At 39.2% G+C, this 26,597-nt stretch overlaps 1 protein-coding gene across 1 annotated transcript in view; it reads left to right on the top strand.

Moving 5' to 3' along the window:
- DCC (DCC netrin 1 receptor) overlaps window positions 1–26,597 on the top strand; it is a 603,623-nt gene that overhangs the window by 234,563 nt on the left and 342,463 nt on the right. The window contains exons 7-8 of the mRNA XM_088152996.1: window positions 10,879–11,033; window positions 18,250–18,370. Of these exons, the coding sequence (XP_088009122.1) occupies window positions 10,879–11,033; window positions 18,250–18,370 (276 nt within the window). The remainder of the gene's footprint in view (window positions 1–10,878; window positions 11,034–18,249; window positions 18,371–26,597) is intronic.

Raw genomic sequence — 26,597 nt, 5'->3', positions numbered from 1 at the left:
GAACAGCAGTAAGGCTGTGGGCATTTTCCCCTTTGCTTTAACTTTAAGATTGCTGACATGATTCTTAGCATTTACCAGCTTGTATCTATTTTCTCCAAACCTGGCAATGTATCCTTGAGTGTTTTGGAATTTAAAAAAATGTGGCTATTTTTAAAATAAAGATGGGGGGAAGCTACTGATGGGAGGTAACATTTTTCCCACAAAGGCTCTGGAATGAAACTGAATATGGTGTATTTTATGGTTCAGTTGACAGCTACTATATCCTTTAAAAAATGATTGCTACTTTGCAGCCATAATCAATTCCTTCAAATGAAATTCTTTACCAAACCCTCCTTTGAATTCTGTCCATGAGTTTGAACCAATCTGAATTAGTACTATCTCATGCCAGTTACCCCGTACGGTGACCTTTCTTTCTGTACCATGCCTCTTTATTGGCTTAGTTGGACTAAGTGTCTTTTTAGCTCCTTCTACCCCAAAATTGTTACACTTGGTAGTGAGTTCACCTGGCTGTATCTGAAAGAGAAGCAAAAACATTTACCTTCCCACCTGATGCAGACCTTCTGCCTGACCATGGTGTATCAGCAGCTTCATGTTAGTTTTGTTTGTGGGCTTGGAAAAGTAGGCTGGACAGGAAAGGAAAAAAGGATCCTGAATGCAGGCAATGATGAAGTGCTTTCATACACTTTCTGAGAAAAGGACATGGATATATCCATGCACTCACTGATGTTTGGCTTGAGGGAATCTTTATAACTTTATTTCCCCGTGGATCATAGGTGATTTTTTAAACATGCCTTGATATGTGCATGGGCCGCATGTAAAAAATAAATCATTATGCCTTAGAAGTGTGTCTCAACTCCAGTCCTTGGTAACTCCCGTTTGAAGAGATTGTAGGCAAAAGACTTGGGGAAAATTAGGCAAGTTAAGAAACAAGGCTATATGACCAATGAGAGTGGAAGATTTTTTTAAAAAAATAATTTCTAAGACTTTGAAGAAATAGTCTATGGTTGAATTCATATTCTAGTAAATCTTATGTTATTCATTTGCTTTACTTCTTCCCAGAGGCACAGTTATGGAGGCCTTGAAGAACTCACCTTTTCATTTTCATGAGATGGGCGGCTATATGAATTTGATAGATAAATAAATAAAATAATAATTGTTTAGTATTTATTAACTTCCTGGTTGTAGCTTTGTTGTACACCACCCAGAGTCACTTGTCATGAGATGCGCAGCTATATAAATCTGATGAATGAATGAATGAATGAATGAATGAATGAATGAATGAATGAATGTTGGCTTTTAATTTCCAATGAAATAATTTTTTCCCTCTGTGTCTTTAAAGACAGCTCTAAGCCTCAAAACAAGCAAACAAGCAAACAAGAGATATCAAGAGACCACCCCCCCCTCCCCAAAAAAGGTTCTTTTTGGAACGCTCTCTGACCTGTAAACGGATTGGATCACAGTATATGTAGTAATTTAATATAAATACTGAATTTGTGTGGGAATGGCAACTATGTGGTTTTGTATGTATGATTTGGGGAGGACTTGAATGCAATGCCTAAGTATAAAGTGGATGTTTCTGTGGGGAGGGGTGTCAAAAAGTCAAGACTGTGGCCACAACCATGTGTTTGAAGCCCTGCCCCTTTTCATAGGTGTCACATGACCCACACATATAAAAAAGGGTGGATGGGCCTTCAAATGCACATTCAGAAGCACTATTCTGAGTTTTTGATCCCTGCTTATGGATGCCCTTAATGTGAAAGTAGCTTCAAGCAGGGGATCAGGAACAAGCTGGTTAAATACATATCCCAACCATGGCGAGTTCTTTATGCCCTTGCCCTGAATGAGTTCAGTCCTTGGATCAATATAGCTTCCCTCCCTGTAAATTAGACAAACAACTATGGCATGATTTGCATTTATTTGTTTATTGAACTATGTAAGAAAATAAACAAATGCAAATCATGCCATAGTTGCATGGCCAAAAACAGTGACTAGCCTATGAAGAAATGTCTGATTATGAGTCAGCAGGTTTTTAACCACCTCCGTATTGAGATCAAAGCAGCATTCATGGAGTTAGTGAAACAACAAGAAAGCCAGTTATTTTCCTATAGAAAATCACTTATTTTCAGTATGGTAAAGGTTCTCTTTCAGCTTAAAGTGGATGGGGTCAGCTATTTGCTGAGCTATTATGCTTCCCCCACCTGCCAAATAAATAAATACTTGGTAGCCCTTCAAAGACATCCAGATTTGGGTCACTTTAGTTTATAAATTTGTGGATTCTTGGAAATTGGCTTAACTTATTGTATGAATCCAGTCAGTGTTCTTTGTAAAGCATTAGTTACAACTTGGATTACAACTTCAAATATAGCCAGCTGGTTTATCCAATAAGCCATGATTAAACAAAACATGGGTTGATGTGTAAATCTAGTCATGGCAGTTTGGGGTAACACATTTTAAGAAAGATTCAGATAAATTGGAATAAGTTCAGAGAAAGACTTTGTATCTGGGCTTAATACCACAATCCTGGGAGGAAGAAAAAAAGAGAAACATAGCAATTTTTGAACTCTAGAGATGTGGCGCTGGTTCTTCCCAAGGGCTGGAGAGAATTCTCTTGGAAGCTTTGTGGATCTTCTAAAATAATAGCGAAATATAAGGGATTAATGCATGCATAGAAACATTAATAATGTTTGAATGTGGGTTATTTGAAACCTCCATAGGGTTTATACTATCGTGCACAACATATGAAGAAGAGCAATATTTTTCTAACCAGTGAATTTAGATTACTACCTTTGCTACTAATCAAATTAGAATTTGATGATTTCTTCTTATTTGATTGAAATGGTACCACCTCATAAAAACTGGGAGGGGAGTAATGTAATGGACTGCCTATAACTGCGAGGCTTAGTCTGATCCCTTTCATCTTTCTGCACTTAACTTTTAGTACTGAGAACAAAGGTTATCCAGTCCCTAGAGCAACAAATTGACAGGATAGGAAGAAAGTAGACCAGTTCAACTGTGATTGTTCTTTGTAATATTTCCACATTTATTTTAATTTCAGCTTCTCCCCCAGAGTATTTTTTTCTCTTTCTCTGAGCTGTATCACCCCAGTTATAAAATTCCAGCTGTACATTATGATTTCTATTCTTTCTTTCACTTGCTGTTTTGGGCATCATACAGACAAAACCTTAAATCATGAACATTGATTGCGTTTAAATTTCCTTGGGTTTTTTTTTCCCTCCAGATTTGTGAGTCTTCTGTCTACTTCTGCATCAGGAATTATAAGAGAGATTGTCAGTAGTTGCCATTAAAATTCATGTGAAAATTCAAATGGAGTTTTACACATTTTTCACACACACACACACACACATCATCATCATCATCATCATCATCATCATCATCATCAGTATGTTGATGATAGTTATATATCTCAACACTTGGCCAACTGAGTGATGCTGTCAAGGTCTTATCTCAATGCCTGGACACCGCATTGAGAATCTGTATAGATAAAACATCTAGGCTCAGCTCTAGCAAGAGTATATGTTCTTTCCAGATTGGGGAACCTTCCATCTCTAGTTTATATGAGTTGGCACTTCTCCAGACAGAAATGGTGCAAACTTTTGAGTCCTTCTTGGACTCTTAGCTCCTGCTTGAAGAGCAAATGGCAGCTGTACCCAGGAAGGCCTTCACACAGATTCATATTTTGTGCCAATTGGCCAGGTCCAGATCCAGGACACTCTTCTCACAGTCATTCATATCTTGGTTATGTCACATGTGAACTATGGCAAAGGTTTCACTTTGGCCTGCTTTGAAGACCACTTGGAAGCTTCAGCTGATACAAAAGCAGATGCAGTCAGAACAATCAGATTTTCCCAAAGGAGAAGTGACACTATTTTGCTATTATAATAACAAAAACCAGGTGAGCATAACTCACTAACAGGGACCCCTTTTCTTCACTCACTCAAATTTTGATAATACATGTCAGCTCTACCTGATCCAAGGTTAAGTCTGTCAGATTCAGCCAGCACGGCCCGGCACGGCGAAGGCACTGCTCAGCTTAGCCTAAGTCAATTTCACCGCCAAGGCGCGAGCAGAGAAAAAGGGGAAGTGAAACTGCAAGCTGATTACGGACAGGTGGCGGTGCTTAACTCAAAACCGCAAGCGGATACTTTGGGTCAGCGCAGCTTCCCCTCGGGCACTGCAAACAAAGGAAAGCACAGAGGCTCGGGAGCGAAGCAATCAATGAGCGATCAAGAACTCCCGGCTTTGCGTGCAAACAGGCAAACCCAACAAAGGCGACAACAGCACAACCCATAGACTGCAATCAGAAAGACAAAAGCACTGGACTGAATCTGCCATTTGGGCGAGGGGGGATTACTGCGAGTAATCTGTAACTAAGCAATGGGTAAAGTGTGGGAATGGGGAAGCTATAAAATACCATGTAAGCTATGCCAAGCCAACCCTGGCTTTGTCTGTACTTACTTACGTTACGCTTGAGTAAACTGCTTTGCTGAACACACGTGTCACGAGAGTTTCTGTGAGACGAACGGGGTAAACCTTACAAAGTCAAGGATTAGGATGGCTTTATTACAAACAGATGTGGCATTTAAGAGCATCAGCCTGAGATCAAGGTCTCTCCAGCAATCTAGAAACTGAGCTGGAAGATGGGATTTTCAAGCCCCTTTCCTGTGATAGTCTATTCCTCTTTTCTCACTCTCTCTCTCTCTGCCCACTACTACTGTCATCCTCTCCCACTGACTCTCTCTTTCTCCATTTTCTCATCCCTCCCTCAACTCCTTTTCATTGAACACTGGCGTTGATATCATCATCCCAATCCTTCAGTAAAAGCTCTTACTTCCACTCCTCACTCAGTTTCCTGGTTCCAATGCTCATGATTTCACCAGGCTATTTCCTATCTTCTCTTTATATATATATATATATATATATATATATATATATATATATATATATTTACAGTCACCGACCAGTAGAAGCGGCAATTCTATAAAAGTATACACCTTGAGTCTAAAGAGTGATAAACCAACTAAAATAAAATAGATTTGAAGTTACAATTTCTGATTAGTATTAAAATACATTTATATTGCAAGCTGAATGAGCTCCTTAATCAAAATTAAATGCAATCTTATTAATTTATATTATAATAGCTAGTATTTGGTTGGATATAAACACGTATAAGAGTAAGAGTAAATATATAAGATATGATATATATACAACAAGAGTTACAAAGGGTATGTTACTGCAATTTTCCAATCATAATCTGATGGATCTTCATTGCAGCTGCGCAGAACCTGGCTACCTGTGCTGTAACAATTGGCTGTTCATCTATAAGTAACATTTGCATATAGTCTGTATCTTTACTCCCAGGATATTTGTTGATCAAGGGTGAGATTAATTAACTCCTGAGCTCTTTATAAAGAGGTCAACAAAGAAGAACGTGGTCTGTGGTTTCTACCTCTCCAATGTCACAAGAGGACCACCTTTCCGCTAATGGGATTTTTTTTATATCTGCCATCCAGGACTGCAGAGGGGAGAGCACGGCTTTGAGCTAAAGAAAAAGCTTTCCGATGACTAGGAATTTCAAGCTGAGCAAGGTAGTTAGCAGCAGTGACAATAAATTTACTATACACTGGAGATAGGAAGTAAGGAGCCTTCCCTAAATCCATTTGCCGCTCTATATCCTTTGTCTTGCGAAGAGAGATCTCTTTGGAGAAGACCCTGATGCTGGGAAAGATTGAAGGCAAAAGGAGAAGAGGACGGCAGAGGATGAGATGGTTAGATAGCATCACTGAAGCAATGAGCATGAAACTGAGCAAACTCAGGGAGGCAGTGAAGGACAGGAAGGCATGGCGCAATATGGTTCATGGGGTCACGAAGAGTCGGACATGACTTAACAACTAAACAACAATCCTTTGTCCTTTGCTTCAGATAAGTGGTGCTAAACCTTGAGGATGATTCTTGAGCTTTAGCCAAAGGTTCAGGGAAGTTAGGTGAACTCTTGCCTCAACTTTTATCATACCTACTTCTAGTCGAAGATAAGCATCTGGCACATATCTGGGCATTTGGAGGGTCACTTGATAAATTTTGATTGGACTCTTTTCAGGGATGTAATATTTGAAGTTGGGGAGCCAACGAAGGTCTCATAAAAGAGCTGGGCTAACATCTTAGCCTGGAAGAGTTTAAGAGCTGCTGGTACCCTCCTTTACGCCAGAAGAATTTTAGGATAGCATTAGCTGATCTGTGTGCAGAGTCAGCCGCATAATCACAATGGGCTTTCCTTGATCCCATAGCGTGCATAACTACACCTAGATACTTGAAGCTAGTTACTTGCTCTATTCTGTGTCCATTTATATCCCAAAGATGGAATTTCAGCCTTTTGGTGAAGGCCATGATCTTGGTTTTCTGATAATTTATTTCCAGCTGATTGTTGATTCAGTATTTGGGCTAGAATTCTCAAAGCTCTTTTAAGGCCTGTAGTGTCCTGGACAGTATAACTGCATAGTCTGCATAAAGCAGCAAGGTGATACTTCAGTACCCTAATTTGGGGGGGTGAAAGTCCGGGTGATTTAGACATCTTACCATATCATTAATATAAAAGTTGAAAAGTAAAGGAGCCAAAATACAACCCTGTTTCACCCCCTTTTCTACTTTAATCGGCTTTGAAAGGGATCCACGCCTGTTACATCTGACCTTAAGGACCATATTGGAATATAGAGCACGAATTAAATGGAGGACCCTACCATCTATTGAAGCAACATCCAGCACAACTTGGTCCTAGATATAGAGTCGAAAGCTGCCTTTAGGTCTATAAAGGCAGCATACAATAATGTTTTCTTGTTGGTACAATATTTTTGAATCAGATGCTGGAGAACCAAACATTGTTCAATTGTTCCTCTACCCTCTCTAAAGCCAGCCTGCTCATCTGCTATCAGATTTCCCTGATCCAACCAATCCTTGAGTTTTCCATGAAGATGTCTAGCGTAAAGCTTGCTAATTATGTTTAGTAGACTAATAGGCCTGCAATTTGCAGGATCGTCTATCTTCCCTTTTTTAAAAATCGGGACTATAATAGCCAAACCCCAATCCTCTGGGATTCGCTCCATATTATCAATATAGGTAAAAAGCGATGCTAAAATTGGGGTCCACCATTCTACATTATTCTTTAATACTTCCGCTGGAATAAAGTCCATCCCCGGAGCCTCCTCTTTTTTGAGTTGTCCAAAAAGAGACTTGATTTCAGACTCTGATACCGGAGGCCACTCAGTTAAGCCTTCGTTCATTTGTGTTGATATCTCATTATTTGGATCCTCATACATCTTCTGAAAGTGGTATTCCCAAACCTTAGGTGATATGTGAGAGTCTAAGCTAGTAGAGGATCTAGCTGTCTGATAGGATAGTAGTTGCCAGAAAAGGGCAGAGTTCTTCAATTTTGCAGCTTCAATAGTCATTTCCAAGTGGTTTTCATATCTTGCTTCTTCTTATCAGCCACCAGTCATTTATACTGTTTTTTGATGGCAAGGAGATGTTCAGGGGACTTTATATTAATGTTGTTGCTAGTCTTTGTCCCAGCCTTATACAGCTGAAAAGCTGAAGTAAGGGCTTCCTTAGCTTTGACACAGTCCTTATCAAACCATGTCTTAGAGAAAGTCACATGCCTTTTGGTGGAGGAATTAGAAGAACAAGTCAATAGTGATTGTAATTTTTGCATTAATTCTTTTATTATGGTTTCTCCAACTGCCTCTTCAGAGCTAGGTGACACTCATGATATTCTTAGGAAACACCGTAGTAAATCTCAGTACATTTGAAAACAGCAAGTTCTCTGTGCCTCCCCTGGCTTTGGGAACTCTCTATTCACTGAAAGAGGATGTCATTTCTAAGGAAGACATTTTGAGAAAATGATAAAGTCATCTGGTCATGCACTTTCATAACTAGCTCCTTTGCCAGTAATCTTTCAATTGGCTGCTGAGATACCTTTGTGGGCTCATTATAGAACATTCTTGGCATTTTCCATTGTAAGCTCAAACTCTTGCATGCCTTTCATGGAGAATTTCATTTCTCGGAATCTGGGCTCTTATCACCAAGCAGAATGAGATACAAATACGGAGAAAAGGAGTTCTCAGAAGAGAGAAAGAACATAGTTTTTGAAGTCACCCAGTAATGTTTCATTGTCAGTGGTATAATGGCACTAAGAAGGAAATTGATCCCCATTCTTTTCTGAAATAATTTATTAATATCTCCTTTGAACAGTTAGGAATTGATTAGAAATAATCCTTTGATCACCTATTCTCAAAATCCTCTTCCACCTTTGCTAATTCTAGTAGCCTACAAATAAATTGGATCTTATAATACTCCAGCTGTTGTGTATGTTGGTTGGGAAATAATGTGAGTTGAAGTCCATCACATCAGCCAGGGTAACACGTTTGGGAAGCTCATCTCTTCATTGGCTGCTTTTGTTCATCTTTCTATACTATTTCTCATTGAAAACAGTCACTTGCCTTGTTTAACTTTTATAAACGTTTGGCATTATCAAAGATACACGCACATTTGTCCATAGTTGTATCTGATGGAAAGGAATATTTCCAGGATGAGTTTGTTTGTTTTTTTTAAAGAGAGTTTAGTTCTTATTTCTTTTGGAATTTGTAAAAAAATGATTCCAACAACACTCAGAGATATTTGCTGGGGAGATATTACTGCTACACTAGCTTGCTCTAACATGTCTATTTTAATTTGTATTTTAAATTACTTTCTGGCTTCTGGATGAACAGTTAAAGAATTCAGTGGCTCCTGAGACTAGAGAAATTATCTAATTTCTTCTCCCCCCCCCCCCCAATATTAAAAAGACCCAGTAGGATGTAGTGGTAAAGGCGTTGGATTAGGAGGAAGAAGATACAAGTTCAAATCCACTCTCAGCAGTGAAAGCTCGCTGAAGGACTTCGGTTAGTCCTTGTCACTCCATGTCCTCTCCCTCACAATGCTGGGGTGAAAAAATGGAGAAGGAAGTGCTAGGTAGGCCATGTTGAACTCCTGGAGAAGCAGTTGGAAGATTCCAGTTTAAGAGAAACAGAAGTTGGAAAAGTCCAACTATGAAAAACAAAAGGTATAAATTGTCCTCTACTGAGCTTTTGAGGAGTGGTTAACAAATGTGTTCCATCAGAATTTCTGGATGAACATATTGATTTTAGACTCATGATGTACTGAAAAGTATTTTTTTTCCTCCCTTAAGTTCACTGTATTGAACATTACCATTTCCTTAGCTATTTCTCTGAAAAATGGCTTCCAGCTGTGTTCCAAACCTTTCTGGATTTTATCCTCTTTCCAAATGAATATACTAAACCTAGTATTTAGTTCTCAGTTCTTGCATCAATTATCTTCAATACTTTTGTGAGGAGGGTTAGGGTTTTGTCTCCTCTGTCACAGTGTGGGATTATGCAGCAAAAACCTTTTTGTAAAAAAGATTTTGTTTCAGTTAATAATACATGCGAATGGTCTTTTTGGCTTTTCATTGAAATTCTTCTTTTTAATAATGGTGTTTTTAACCAAAGTAGGTTTAGTAGGGTCACTATTTTCCTAGTGTTTTCATAGAGCTAGTTACTGGAGAAACCCAAAAGCATTCATCTCTTATTATAATAACCTGGCTTCTCCTGAGCACACCGCATGTCTTCTCCAAATTGACTCTGAGGAAGTGAGAAGCATTATAGAACAAATTTATTGAGATGGCAGACAAAATGACTGAATGGAAATGAAAGTAGTCCTACATTTTTTTCTCCCATGGTCTAGTTTTTTAAAATCTGGTGTTTGATCTTGATCTTGTTAGTGTGATATTGCCGCTTTTGGTATGGTAGTTTTAATTTTGAATTGCTGCTGACCAGGGATGTCTATTTCTAAATAAACAAATAAATATTTCTTTTTCTTAGGTTAAATGTTTTGTAATGGTCCTTTGGGCTGATGGTTAGCTATCAATTAGTGCAAAATAAATATAATGATCTATAAGTCTAACAGTGATAATTTTGCAACCCAAAGAATTCAATATTAGTTATACATGCATATAATATTAGATAATTCCACCTGCTATTGATACAATTGTAAAAACAGTATTATCCAGACATTACGCATGGCTGCTTCAGAAATACAGTTGCATTTTCCATGTCAAAAAACAAGCCATGGATGCTATCCTGAAAATTAAAAATCTAATCTGGCTTTCTTGCAGCTATGAATATTCAGAATAATGAATATTGTTCCCTTGTTGAAAGCTGACGAACAGGACTGATTCCCTCCACCTCCCATCTTTTTTGATGATAGAAAAACTCATTAGAAATGTGATGTTATTAGCAGTTTCCCTTGAATTGCAAATTTCTATCATACTATAACTAGTATTATGGTAATGATGAAATTAAATTAAATTAGCATATCACATACTATACAGGAAAAGTGTTAATACATTATAGTAATACAAGACAACAGATAATTGCCAGCTTAATAAGAATTTGTCCTCTGAAAAGATCATTTGGCTTAAATCTTCTTCCTGCAGGCTTGGAAAAGTGTTGCTCACACTGATTTATTTTGTAAAGCCAATCACAGGTTAGGCCAAAGACTATGTATCACAATACTATAGAATTGGACAGTATATAATGACTGTCCAAGTTTGATCTACTGACCAGGTTTTGTATGGTAGCTGGCTCAGTTTTGAAGTATGATACATCATGGAAATAAGTCATATGTGAATGCCTTTAAAGTTTACATTGCCCCAATTGTGTATATTGATTGTTTGGAAGATTTGTCCCAGATAAATAATTGCGTATCAATTTTCTAATAACACCTTTCATTCCCACCTTGATTTCTGCTTTCTCTTTCTCTTTGTTCTTGCAGTTCCTCCATGGTTTATCACTCACCCTTCAAATCTCTATGCCTATGAAAGTATGGACATTGAGTTTGAATGTGCCGTTTCCGGGAAACCAGCCCCTACAGTACAGTGGATCAAGAATGGAGAAGTTGTCATTCCCAGCGATTATTTTCAGATAGTGGTAATTATTACTGCTTGGCATTATGCCTTATGATAACAATTCAATAGCTTCAACCTAAACTGTAAATGTGGTTCCAGCAAATCTACTTTTTTAATGGTAATATAGCAAGGAGGGCCTTCAAAATTAGCACTTAGCTAAATAACGTACACAGATTAAATTATTACTCCAAAAGTAAGGATGGAGAGGAACAAGCTCAAAACCATTCCCCCATGACCTTTTGCAACTGTTTTCAGCCACTCTTGCACTTTTCTAGTTGCTGTTTTTTTCTGCTTGAGTGATTGTAATCAGTGATCATCTATTGGGAGTGATACTATTATAGCACTATACAATGGTTTAGCTAGAGCTATGTATTGATATCATCATGGACAAATGAGACCCAGTGTTCCTCAACCTTGGCCCAGAATTCCCCAGTTGAAGTCCACACATCTTCAAGTGGCCAAGGTTGAGGAACTCCACACTAGAAGACACTCTTTCCAATGAAGGTTAAGTGGGAGGTCCTAGCCAGTCAAGAATATTTGTAGTGCTCCTTGAAAAATTCTTCAGGATATCCTTTCAATTCTGGCACTTTTTTTTAAAGTAATAAAGCACCCCTACTTTATTTTTACTCAACCCTATCCTAAATATACCTTACTCAGTGCGTTCCATTCAACCATGGCCTGCCACACTCAGTATCTTTGACTTAGACTTGAACTGACCAGTTTACAGAGTGATAGCCCTTAAATAAATCAGGCACAGAACCATCATACCAAACATATCCATTCTGATGTTGCTTCCTCCTTTATTTATATGTTAAAAATAGATGCACTTTGTATTGGACATGCATTTTTTAACAAGCTAAAAGGAATTTCTTCCCAATGAAAGCTATAACTTCAAATACATTTCCCGTCAGGATGAAAATAGAAGAAAGAAAAGTTGAACTACCCATTTGAAGTCTCCTGCAGGCCCAATAATTATCAGATAGTGTACTATAATTCCCAGTTACTTTCATGTTTAAAACTGGAACAAGGGCAGAAGGGACTCATTTAAGCCAAGTTCTTTTTAATAATGTCTTCATTTCTGAACTCTTGTGACTTCTACCTCTCTAACAAGGAACCTGAGTGTCTGCCATTAAATTCTTGTATATTGTAGAAGATTCCATGGTATCCTCATAGATAGACAACCAGGGAACACTGACAGGGCCTATTGGAATAAACTATCATTTCAGAGGGCCCTGTAAAACATGTCAGACTGTGAAAGGATAAGCTTTTTTTAGGGAAGCATCCATCCAGGCTGGTCTTAATTTGGAGCACATAACAAACTCCAAGGGTATATCAGGGTTCTTCAGAAAACAGAGGGGAAAAAAATACCCAAGATGTTATGCAGCACTATAGATTTGTAGGCTGACCTAACAGTAGCAGCATTATCACTATGGAAAGGTCTGGGAAAGTTTTAGAAATGTGGGGCCTTGATGCATATTCAGAGAAAAGTGGGGTTTAGATCAAACTATGCTAAAGACTGCAACTGTACTGCTGCACAAAAGGCCCATCATTATATAAAAATTGAGGCTTTATCATACATACACATACATACACCCCAGAAAGGAAGCACGCTGATACAGGAACTTCTGTAATATGTTTAATAGAACTGCCAAATCTAAAGTAATATTCATCATTGTAAGTGGATACTTGTGATGTCACTCTGCACTCACAATGCGTGGCATGTTATTTTCATTTCAGAAGTAGCTTACTGGGGCTTAAAACACTATGACCACACAGTACTTTTCCCAGTTGTTAACAACTTTGGTGTGAGAGATCTAACACATCTCTTACATAAGCACATCAGTTTGCTGACACAAGACCCTTGTATGAATAAATGGGATGGACAATGATGATCTAAGTCAAACATATTTTATTAATAAATGGCTTGGAATCATTTCCATTTATTTTCAGAAAAGATCTCTTTGGTGGTAGGAACACCCAAGTCCATCCAACCTTATCTGCAAATTTATTATTACTGTTTATATGAAGGACAATCAGATAATGCAACTTTGTTTGCCTGGAAGTGGGGAAATGTATTCTACAATTCTACTCAAAACATTTTTTAAAATTTTCTTTTTAAGTCCCTGCAGTTCTCAGAAATCAAAGTTTTACAGCAGAGGGTAGCTACTTAGAATTTTGTAGGTGTAGAACAGAATGACCTTCAAATTATTTTTCTTACTTGGAAGAAACATTAAAAAACAAGAACAAAATGCTGAATCTACTGACAATGCAAATATATTTCTATGCAAGACAGTGGAGATCTCTTTTAATTCAGTTTAAGTGCTACATAAGAAATCTGAGTTACTTTCTGCTCTGCAGCATTATCGTTCTTTTAACAACATGTCCTGGTCTTCATAGCAGAATAAACAAATAAGAGTCAGCACATTTGTTTAAATAAATATGTATTTTATTGAAGTTCTAGGATAGTGGTGAGGGGAGACACATATGAATGGATGCCTACATATCTTACTTTGTCTCATTCAATGGTGTTTTCTGGATGAAGTTGACATTCAAGCTTTTCTGTCTTTTTAATAGCTATTTTCTCTTATAATTAGGAACCTCACTTGCTGCAAATGTTGAGGAATAATGTATTAGTAATGTTTAAATTTGTTTCTTTAAATTTATTTATTTTGCTATTGTCTTCTTCTAGGTTCTTTTCTTTTTTTACAACTTCCTGGGCTAAGCCTATAGTTTGGGGATATCCCTTATGAAAGACCATGAAACAATTGCAAATCACAGAAAATTAGAATAAAGTAGCAGCATAAAACAATGACTGCTGTTTAAAAAAAGGCAAATACAGAAAATAAAAGATAATAATAATAATAATAATAATAATAATAATAATAATACCCACCCCAACCCCTGTGAATCACTACCTTGACATGTTTGGGGGGCTTGCATGCTCCAAGCAGGATGAGAGCCATGCCAGAGGTTCAAATGTACTGGACAGGTCTCGTCCAAAAAGCCAGAGAAAGAACACCTCTTACATCTCAACAACATGGTGAGATGTAATTTACAGAAACCTATCCAGATCTGTCATCACCTGGGTCAACAAGGACTGCACTAGGTGTTCTAGTTTCTGAACTTCTGGTGACAAATGGGCTACAGGACTCAGGGCCAACAGCTGCAGGACTACTGGAAGAAAAATTCTTTAGTTGTCACAAATATACGAAAACTGAAAACAAAGAAATAATGATCTGCTATTACAAATCAAGTCCAATGAGAAGAGGATATTTGAAAACTATGCACTACTTCTGAAAAGAATAACATCCAGAATCAGAAATAACAGAACAGAGGCTAGCAGATCAGTGTTAATTTATAATATGAAATAAAGTATTCACAGAAGTAGAATTGGAAGAACTGAAAAGGTCTACCCGGGGCAAAGAAATCGAAACCTTGCCAGAAGCAGCTCAGACTGTACAGGAAAACCAGGGGGAATCAACAGTAGAGGAAGCCAGCACTGCTACTGAATCATTTTCATTCTCAAACCAGGCATCCTCTCCTGTGCCTTCTCCTCAGAAAGAACAAAGCACTCTAACTAAAAACAAGAGGAATTGAAACAAAGAATAATTGAGCATCTAGAACAGCACACAAAGAACAGAACAAGGTTATCTGCATTGAAGCTTGTTACAAAGAAACAGCTAGTACAAGTATTAAAAGATGCTAATATTGTAATATCATATATAATCACCATCTCACTGCAAGAAATATACCAGCTGATGTACAGCATGGCTGCAGTTATGACTGAATACCTTGGATACAAAATCAACAAACAAGAAAAAAAGCCAAACAGTGCACCACCAAAATGGAAGATCAGGTTGGAAAATAAAATCAGCATGCTAAGATCAGATGCAAGCAAGCCAGAACAGATGAAAGGAAAAAAGCTGAAAAACAAAACACCAAAGAATACCTGAACAAGAAATATCACCTAGAAACAAGGAAGATCAAGGAAGCACTGGAAATAATAAAGCAGCAAATAACAGCCAAAGCCAGAAAGATCAGCCGATACGAAGCTCAAATTGCACACTACAGACAGAATCTCCAATTTCAGTCAGATCAGAAACGTTTCTACCAATCCAACAATGGAGAGACTGCAATGAACTAGTCAACACCTGACAAAGAAGAAACATGCAGCTCTGGGCACAGCTATGGGACAACCCAAAGAAACACAACAAGAATGTAGCTTGGATAAAGGAGGTGGATAAAAATAAAAAAGAAGCTGAAATGAAAGAACTTGTAAAAACAGCAGAGATAGCGGAGAAAGGGGTAAGGAAGATCAAGAATTGGTCAGCACCAGCTGAAGATGAACTGCACGGTTTTTGGTTGAAACATCTGACTACTCTGCACCCACTCATTGCCAAGTGGTTTAACAACATACTGCAAGGAGGTGAAACTGAAGATCCAGCAAAAGGGGCAGCACCAGGCAACTACAGGCCAATTAACCTGCTTGCCAACAACTTTCAAATTGCTAACTGTGGGGTAGTTGATGCAGTCCAACAGCACCTAGTTGAAAACAAGCTCTTTCCATCTGAGCAGAAAGGAAACCGCCCAAACAGCAGAGGGACAAAAGATCAGTTCCTAACTGGCAAGATGATTTTGGAAAATTGTAAGAGAAGGAAGACCAACTTGAATGTAGCTTGGATTGATTTCAAGAAGGCATTCAACCCGCTGCCACATGACTGGATAATCAAGTGCCTAGAAATAACAGGAGTCAGAAGAAACATCAGAAGCTTTGTGCAAAGATCAATGGCACAATGAAAGGACACAGTTGCTGGTCAATGGCAATAGACTAGGAGAGGTTAACAACAAGAGAGGAATCTTTCAAGGAAGCTCACTATCCCCACTACTGTTTGTCATTGCACTGATTCCTCTGTCAACAATACTGAACAAGTCAGGCCATGGCTATCAAACAGCAAAAACATCTGCCAGGTTATCCCACCTCCTTTACATGGACAATCTGAAGCAATATGGAAAAACATAATCTGAAATAGAATTGCTGCTCAACACTGTCCAAATATATACCCAAAATATTGCAGTGGAGTTTGGACTGGACAAATGTGCCACCCTTACCATCAACAGGGGGAAAATAGTGAAAATTGAAGGAATCAAGATGCCCTATGGAAATAGCATCACGAGTCTGAATGAAGATGATGACTACAAATACCTGGGCATCCTTCAATCTGACAACATCAAGCACACTGGTCAAGAAGGTTAGTAGTGAATACATCATGGGAGTGAAGAAGATCTTAAGCCCAAACCCAGTGGAGGAAATACCATTAACACCTAGGCAATTCCAGTCATTAGTTATACAGCTGGAATGATGGACTGGACTCAAGCAGGACTAAAAGCCCTGGATAGGAAGACCAGAAAAATAATGACAGTGAATCATGCCTTTCATCCACACAGTGATGTTGACAGACTCTACTTACCAAGGAGCATTGGTGGGCATGGGATGTTGCAAGTACACCAGACAGTTGAAGAAGAGAAAAGGGCATTGGAGTGTATCTGAAAGACAGTGAAGAAGATGCACTGAATCCACTACACCATGAAGGCTTACTGAATACTGAAGAGATCAAACTGGCCTACAAGAAAGACCAAATGAAGAATAGAAAAGAGACATGGAAAGGCAAATTATTACATGACCAGTACACACACACACACACACACACACACACACACAAACCAGCAGGTAAAGCAGATAACAACAAGCCCTGGCAATGGCTAAGAGCAGGAAAGTTGAAGGAAGAGACAGAGGGGCTAATTCTGGCTGCACAAGACCAAGTCTTAAGAACAAATCCCTCCAAAGCCAGAATTGAGAAGGCAGCAACAGATGGCAAATGCCACCTCTGCAAAGAAGCTGAAGAAACAGTGGACCAACTAGTTAGCTGCTGCAAGAAGATCACACAGACTGACTACAAACAATGGCATGATAAAGGAGCAACCATGGTGCACTGGAATATTTGCAAGAAATGCCATTTGCCTGCAAGCAACAACTGGTGGGACCACCAAGCAGACAAAGTAATAAAAAATGAAGAAGCTAAAGTGCTCTGGGACTTTAGAATTCAGACAGACCAGCACCTGCCACACAACACGCCCGACTTAACAACTGTTGATAAGAAAGACAAAAAAGTCTGGCTAGTCGACATTGCAATACCTGGAGACAGCAGAACAGAAGAGAAAGAACTGGAGAAAATTATAAAATACAAAGACCTGCAAATAGAAGTAGAACGACTATGGCAAAAGAAAGCAAAGATAGTACCGATAGTTATAGGTGCCTTGGGTGCAATCCCAAAACATCTGGATCACCACTGGAAGACCATCGGCATTGACAAAATCACCATCAGTCAAGTGCAAAAGGCAGCTTTACTTGGAACAGCTTCCATCCTGTGACGATACCTTTAACACCATCAAACAGCAATATCTGCCTCTCCCAGGTCCTTGGGAAGGACTCGACAGGTGGATAAAAATGCCAAATCTACTCTAAACATTTGGCTGACTGTGCAACCAACCAGAATAACAACAGCAGCAGCAACAACAACAATAATAATAATATTCCTCAGGTGCTAGGTTGGGTATGAAGAAATTGCATCATCTGTATCTCCCTGAGGGGAAGATTCAAAAGATGGGGCTGTCACAGCTGAAAAGACCCTGGTCAAATCAGCTTTGCTTCAGAAAATAAGGGCATGAGACCGCTATCTCAGTATATTGGAAAGTCCATTTAGGGTAAAATAAGTGGTCCACCCCACTTCTGTGTTTTCTGGGAAATTCAAGTACTATATATGTGGGTCATTCAATTGGTCATGGGATAAAAGACTGAGCAAGGTTACCTGATTTCTGAGATAATGATGGTTTGCCCTGCCAGAGAAAGTGCAGGCCTGAAGGCAGGAACATTTACACACTCCAAAGGTGAACTGGGGAGCAAATTGAAAAAAAATGAATTTTATATCTAGAGGATCATAGTATTAGAAGGAACTTCATTTCTTGCTGATACTGGAAATCCTTTGCTAGAGACTTCCTGATCGGTGGTTAGGCGGGCTTTTCTTGAAGTGGCTGTTCAAAGGAGAGGCCACTATGTATGTTCTGAGGAGGTCTGGTCCACTTTCGGATAGCTCATACTCACAGCAAGTTCTTCCCAACGCTATCCCTTCCTTGAATTCACGGCTCCAAGATAACCCTTTGACTTCTCTCCATCTCTTTAGGGAGGAAGCAATCTGCGGATTTTGGGCTTAGTAAAGTCAGACGAAGGCTTCTACCAGTGTGTAGCTGAAAACGAAGCTGGAAATGCACAGACCGGTGCACAGCTAATCATCCCCGAACCTGGTAAGCTGCAAAGAATGGGCAGAATTTCCTGTTTCAATTTGTATGTTTCACGGAGTTTTGAAAGATGCACCCTCCCCTGATGTATGGCAGCTTTTATACTCGTATGTCGGTCGGTTGCAATGACAGTGGTGAGTAATCACTCACGACATGCATCAGCAGTTTCCACTTCAGGAGAAAGGCACTACGATTGCCGTTAGAGGGAAGTGGGGAACCTCACAGTGAGTTCATTAAAGATACTGAGTATGTTAGAGCAGTGTTTCTCAACCGGAGCAACTTTAAGATATGTGGACTTCAACTCCCAGAATTCCCCAGCCAGCATGGCTGGCTGGGGAATTCTGGGAGTTGAAGTCCACATATCTTAAAGTTGCTCCGGTTGAGAAACACTGTGTTAGAGCAAAGTAACTCCCATTGTGCTCTTTCAGGAAGACAACCCCATCCCTGGTGGGTAGAATCACACCCATGTCTAGGTGTTGGTTTTGCCTTTCCTGCTGACTCCTGAGATGAATTTGGCAGGAGCTTTATAGAAAACCAGGGAAAACTCCCTCTCTTCAATGTCCGGTGCATTTTGTTAAACAAAAGGGAAAAACAAGGACGTGCGTCCAATCCAATCTACATAGATTTCACCTATCAAACAAAAGCACTGTGATTTTTTTAAGCAAGCAAAAAAGATCGGTTGCCCTATATAAGGCAATGTATACATGTTCCCCCAGACACACTTGCATCCAACTTATCTTACTATATGTATTTTTTGTAATAATCCTTAATACATGTTGTTTACATGAACATTCCCAGTGCATGCTCTTCTTCTCATGCCTGCTGCCAAATGTATGCTTTTTGCCTGAAGATACATTTTTATATGCAGTCTTGGAGTTTAAGAATACTTTGAGACAACGAATGCAGAGTAAAGTCCACGCCTGTTCATTCTGGAGCAGTTCCGTTTTGATGGATTGCAGAATTGTTCTTGGAAAGAAACGTATAATAGAATTCTTCTACATCCCTAGTGGAAGATAATGCCATTCATAGGCCTGACTGTCCCTGCTGCAAACTGTTTATTTCCATATGGGCAGATCTTACCCTGCTACAATTAAAAGACTTTGCATCGGAACAAAAACATCATTTGAGGATGTTCAGACAGAATACGATGTCAGGCTATTTTAAGCTGTCTTGCATCAACCTGCTGTTTCCGTGTTACTCTGGAAGGAGGAACAGGTGAAAAATAAATCATTTATGCAGCACGTCCTTTCACGATTATTTAATAATAATCATTATTATTCTAATAAGGGGTTTTCTGCTTTTTTCCCCTCCATATTCCCTGTTATTCTTTTTTTTTTGTCTGTGTTTTCACTATGTTGTTCCTCTAGACTTAAACTAACTCATTTGTTTGAAATACATGTCTGAGCAAACACATACACACATCCAAACCAGGGGCTTTTGAAGAGCGATGCTAAAAATAGTTTGAGTCGCTTTCTCCCATTAAAGGGTACATTTAACAAATGTATGTAATATATGGCTCAAGAAGCAGATTGAATGCTTGAATACCTTTTTACACGTTCTTCTGAACCTGTGAGAGTTCAAGCTACTGATAGGGTCACACGTGTTACTCCTGTTATGTCCATGTGCTCATTCAATGTGCTTCCTCGCTGATCTTGCACTGAGCTAATTCATCAGCATCCGTGATCATGAAAATTGTTGCAGTCAGCAGACCCCCTTTAGTTTTTGTCATTTCGCATGAACAACATTTGCAGGGCCAGAGAGCAGCACCCTCTGGGGGTGCGAGTGGTAGAGAGCAAGGAGGGCAGATTGATGTCAGTGGCACTCTGGTGTCCCCTTGCAAACCTTTTCTGAACTGCTTTATGACATTTGACAGAAGCTGAGATTCTGCCAAACAGTGTGGAGACAGACTAGATGTAGGGCCATATATTCATCTCTGAATTGAGCTCTCATGTATTAAGAAAAATCTATGAAGGATGCCTAAATGTGATACTGAATTCAACAATGATGATCTCATTTATGCTCCTCGGGTCCTTTCATTGGGACTGCATCCCATGGAGAATGCTTTGCTTTATTAGCAATATGACTGTGAACTGATACGTTACACCACAATATCTATTTAGTTTAGTACTGGCATTCAGCCTAAATTAAGGCTAGTGTGATAGAAAGTCCTGCTTTATCAACAGAGTGGAATCACTTGGTACTCAGTGAGAAAAGACTGAAGATGGGGATGTTGGAATCAGTCTTGTGTAGGTATTGATACCTCCATTTCGCTTTTGTCCCAGCTGAGCAATGTAAACCCCTTCATGGAATTTCTTTATCCATCCATCCACCCAGCCACCTCCATGCCCATTTCCAAGTTACCTATCTACCTTATCTACCTATTACCTTTCTGCATACCATCTGTCTATGAATTCCACAGAAGAGAGCTGTCAGATTTCACAAATGTATATTTCCTTAGTTTTTGAACATCTATAGAATCCACTGGGGATTGTCAACATTTGTATTTGTAAAAATGTTGATCTTCATCCAGATTTGAGGCTTTTCACATAAAATGTAAATTGTTTCCCAAATGTGTTTCTGTTGCTCTCTCTTTCCCTCTCTCACCATCCATCCATCCATCCATCCATCCATCCATCCATCCATCCATCCCACTTTCCCTTGGAGCCATCAATAATCTGTGAGGTAAGGAGCCCGAGAGACAGTGACTAACTGAAAGTCACCCAGTGTGGTTGCATAGCTAAAAGTTGACTTGGATCTGGGGTTTCCCAATCTCTAATTCGACATCTTAACCACTATATCATGCTAATTCTTCTTACCACCAATGAGCAGAAGGCTGTTTAGCCTTTCTCTTAAGAACCACCATGTCCGCATCCTATTTCACTATTAGCCGACCTAAAGTTGTTAGGCTATTTATTCTCCCATTTATTTATTTATTTATTTATTTATTTATTTATTTATTTACTTACTTACTTACTTACTTACTTATTTTTAACGACAAAGTTGAATTTCCATATTCAACTCATGGTATTTCACACAGATGCCAGCCCAGGGACAGGGATGGAGACCTTCCCCTTCCGCCCGTTATAATGCAACTTAATTCACCTCTAGGAGCTGTAAAGAATCTATATAATCCATTACCACCTCAATCTAAGAGCATAATTTCTGTTCTTTGGGCCTATGAGTATTTTCCATGGTTTGGCATTAGACTATAATAAAAGTGAGCAGAAATGAAGGCAAAATCCTAAAAAGTAACAGTGATCCTATTGTAAATGGTCTCCACCCCACTTTCTATCTCTATAAATGATGGATTGCTTTCCCTTGGCAATTTAATCAGATCTTCATACAAAGCCACTCTGATCCCTCTGAGATGTTGAAAGTGACAGCCTGCACAGATGGCAGGGGAAGCAGAGAGAAATACAAATTAAGCGCTGGGATTGACCACAGTGGGAAGAACACTGGCCTCTCTGTTGAAAATGTTGTCCATAAATGGGTACAATCACACAATGTAAATGCTGGCTCCCCAGCTGTTCTGTTCATGCCTGTCCATGGGCCATAGACAAGGAGTTACCCCTAGCAACTAGGACAATTTGCTTTGTGCTGAGACCCAGACAATAACCTATTAAAGTCCCCATTTGCTGTTGGTGGTTATTTATAAAAGCCTAATGACTTTTCGATATAGTATTGTGAGTGGTGTCCAGCTCATCTTTCTTGCAATCATTACATCTGATGAAAGGCTGGGAGGAAGGTGTTAATGGAAGATGGATCTCTGTATGGAGAGGCAGCATCAGGGATAATTCATCCCAAATGATTGAACGCTAAATCTTTTCAAATAAGGCCAACAGCCTCATTTTAAAAATGAGGTTGAGTTTATGTTTCGGTGCTCTTGGAATATAGAAATAAATGTTCACCAAGTTCTATGGGATTCAGCTTTCTGGCAATCTCACCCCTTCTCTCTCTTTCATTCTTAAAATAAGTTTCTAGCTCTTATCCTTGAAAACCTGTGGATTAATTCCAATTTTCAGAACTTGAAAGTATATTTTAATAACATTTCCAGAGAAGTGAACTGTGAGTTTTATAGGTAGTTATCCCTTACCAAACTTCTTCACATGCCACTCAAATACTCAGCATACTCTACCTGCACTGACTTATGGGTACTAACCTATGGTTCTCCCCATAAGTCCATATCAGATATCAGGTTCCCAGAGAGGCAAGTGCAAACACCACCAGAAACCATATCTTTGTTGCATTCCAGGAAATAGTAACCATATTGGATAGCTGACAGGTTTTGAATATTTGAATAGTGAAATGACGTGAATTACATACTTGATCTGATGCAAAATGATGCAAATACATAATTCACATCATTTGTGTGATTGCCCCCATTTGCCCCCATTGCAGATCCTTATGTTTGTACCAGTCTCAGAGTTTCTATTTCTTGAGGACAGAATGTTTAAACACAACAGAGTTGAGTTTCATTAAGCTGCTGCTTTACATTTCAGGGAGAGTCTATGTGCCATCAAAGCCATTTTGGTAACTGTCTTCGGCTGCAGTGCTGGCCAGCAGATGGACACTAGAATGGCCTGAGAGAATGTCATCTGCATTTCAATGCTGGGGAAAAGAGAATGGAAAGCTATGAAGGCAGTGGTCATCCTGCTGGCCCCAATTTTGCTGGCATTTTGGAAAGAGTCATTTTCCATAATCCTGGAATAACTTCCACATGTCATCCTTAGCAAAATTCAGTATTTACAGCCCATTCAGTCAAAGATGGGAAGCATTGTGTCCATGATAAGCTCTAGAGCTTGGCCAACTTACTGTAGATCCAATTGCAAATTGAAATAACATCCAATGTTCAATGTCCTTGGGATTAATTCAGTTAATAGAATCCATTCCATGGTGAGGTTCATTCACTTCTAATATCTGTTGCATGTTCTTGGGTTTCAGGTTTCCTTTTTAAAAGAAGACTATATTGCTAGCCCTTTGATTTCTATATGAGTTTAAAAGCCGCTTTTTGTTATTAAAAATTATCCTGGTGCAGAAGAAGGAAATATAATAAAAATAAAGCAACATGAAATTCCAACAAATTAAAATGTTACAAGAAGAAAGCAGGAGAGGAAAAGCAATACAACCACAGAAATGCATGCAGACAATAATCTAATCAATTGCTCACTCAGAAGTAAATTGGATCCCACCTTCCAGGGGTCTGGCTAATGAATGCAAAGCTGGTGAGTTTTAGACAAAATGCACTTGCCACTTATGTTTAAACATTATAACAATTTTATTGCAGTATATGGGATTAATATTTAATGCACTTTTAGTGCACACACATACACATCTGTATCCGCATTAGGCTACCTGTATTTTGATGTTTGCTTGGCTCTACCACCCACAGCAGGATCATCTTAAGCCTTCTCACTGTAAAACTGCCAATGATACATGTTTCATTTACTCTCATGTGTGTAATTCCTTGCCTCTTACTCTGTGGAGCTCCATGACAGGGATCTTCGCAGTGTTACAGAACTGAGGTTAGGTTTGAGGTTAAAAGGTTAATTAGGAGTGATAACTCACTGCCCCACATGCCTATAGAACAGCTTAAGCAGGAGTGGTACCATGCTGGTTGCTCCCAACCTTAACTCCACATGCCTGCTGGCTCTATTTCTCAACATTTGCATGTTAATGAGATTGTTGGAAAGAAGAAGCTGTCACGTGAGGCTGGCCAATCAATTGGGAATCCTGTACATTCTGGAATCCCAACAGAGCTGAGTCAGTGTGCAGGTAACTTAATACCTGTAGATGTTCCTTTTCAGCATTTATTTAAATGTAAAGTTGAAGAGGGTGGGCATCCAAAGGCCACTCATGTATACACTGTCCAGATGGAGGCTAAGTAGGAATTGAGCACTTTTTATTGACTATACCTCTAAAATTCAACCTGGCTTAAACTTGTGCCATTTTGCAGCAACAGTAGGCAAAAATGGGGGAAGGAAGGAAGGAAGGAAGGAAGGAAGGAAGGAAGGAAGGAAGGAAGGAAGGAAGGAAGGAAGGAAGGAAGGAAGGGAGGGAGGGAGGGAGGGAGGGAGGGAGGGAGGGAGGGAGGGAGGAAGGAAGGAAGGAAGGAAGGAAGGAAGGAAGGAAGGAAGGAAGGAAGGAAGGAAGGAAGGAAGGAAGGAAGGAAGGAAGGGCTAGCCTTGTCTTTAGGAGAGATGTGGTTTGTTTTTCAAGAGATACTTTCAGGGAAGCATTAACTTGTTCCATGAAAAAAACTAGACGAGAGAGAGCTGGGATTATTAGGTTTTCTCCCATCTAATACATAAGCAATAGGATAAATGAATAAATGTCCATTTCAGAACATCATTCTTCTTGCTAGCTAGGAACTTTGCCAGAGGTTGCAAACATGACTCTGGCCATGTGAGAAAAATTATTAATCATTAATAGCTGTAGATCTTGTTTTGGGTGAATAATTTACAAGTGCCCTGATAAAGAAAACCCTGTCTTACAAACAATATTGTGCTGCTAGACAGCTCCCACTCTGGCTAGATTTGATCATCAGAGAATACATTATAGGCCACCCTGGAATCACCTGAAAAAATCATTTGTTATGAATCATTGGCAAACTTTCCTTTCTCCACATGAGAGGGAATCCCAGTAGAGTAAACCTGATCTACTGATAGATTTTAAAGCAGAATTAAGGAACTAGTAGCCCTCCGTTCTTGCTACAGATATAATCCTGGAACACTGACTATGCTGTGAAGAGTAGATGGGAGAATCTGAACCAAGCGTACTTAACTATACTCACGTAGTTCCTTGAGGTGCTGTAACAAACCTCAAAGCAGACTGAACCCACCTCACCTAGGGAAATATAACTGGGTAACTACAATAATGTTGGAATACAGTTTATGGGGTTGACATAAAAGCACCATGATAATTTACAGTCAACGAGATGACCCCCTGGGGATCAAGACCATTTTAGATCAATACAGTGATTTTAGCATTGACTATCTGACTGTTTCCTTTTTCAAAACACTGAGAAACTGAAATTATAGAGATCTGTAAATCCCCTCTGCCTAGAGCTTCATCTCATCCTACTGAATATAAAAATTAAAATCCCAACAACTCATCTGTCTAAAATCATGCATATGCAAATACACTTGAGGAATATCATTCTGTTTTCTGTGTGTTTTAAGGCTATATATCTTTCCTTTCTCATTCTTCTATTAGTCTGCTCCACAGTGCATTGATCAATAAAGACTTTGATTTTCTCTGTTACAAGACTGACCTCATCTCACCCTTTTTATCTTTCATTATCCATGTCCTTTTATTCAGGTTGCCATGTTTTAACACAGAGATGTTTTGTTCAAATGGGAAGCTTTAAGAGAACTGAGATTTTTCCCCCATCCAACAGCTACCATAATTTCAGGACATCTTATTTTGACCACAAGGGATGGTGGCCTTCAGGCCAGCGCTTGCAGCATTGTAGATAGCAATTTTTTCCAACAAGGATTAAGGGTTAAGGGGATTCATCCCCTATCCGATGCCTTGTGTGATGAAAAAGACCTGGAGCCCAGCAGAATCATGAAGACTGTGTTGGAGGTCAAACCATTCTATCTGTGCATGTGAACATTCCCATAGCAGGAAACTGACATGAACAAGGATTAATAACAGTCAGTCTTATAACAAAGAGGATATTTATTTGCAGGAAATGGAGTACAGGGATAGGCAAAGCCTAGCACTTAACTAGGTACATCCTACCAGGAGGAGTGTACAAGACTATGGGCTTTGGGCATGTGATTGGAGGAAGGCACAAGGAAATGACATCAGAGTGGTAATTACCAGGCAGAGTGAGAGACAAAAGGGGGACACCCTACCTCCCTGCCCCCTTGTAATCAGTGGGTCAAGAGGAACTGAAGAGTCAGTGGCAGTGACCCCTCAGTCAGACTCCCCCTCAGTCTTCTCTTTCTTTCCCTATAGGAAACAGACAAAAACAAGGATATTTTTTTGAACTTAAATGCATCTACTGGTTCATATTAGGACAGTATCTCTGCAGGATAGGGACTTTTAGCAACTTCTTTCTGTGTTCTCCAAATAAAATTTCCCCACTCCACAAACCTGTTATTAAACCTGCAGATTAAAAATGATGTATAACTGCATCTAGCAACTTTTTCGAAAATGATCTCAGGTGGGGACATATTTAAATATTCTTTCCAGCTCAGCGCTGCTACTCCAATAAAAATTGAACTGA

Source organism: Python bivittatus, unplaced genomic scaffold, assembly GCF_059951505.1.
Source record: "Python bivittatus isolate LINGU-HERP-01145 unplaced genomic scaffold, Pbiv_v1 ctg000570_np1212, whole genome shotgun sequence".
Classification (NCBI taxonomy): Eukaryota; Metazoa; Chordata; class Lepidosauria; order Squamata; family Pythonidae; genus Python; species Python bivittatus.
Note: the sequence above shows the minus strand (reverse complement) of the source record. Positions and strands in the feature narration are given on the sequence as shown.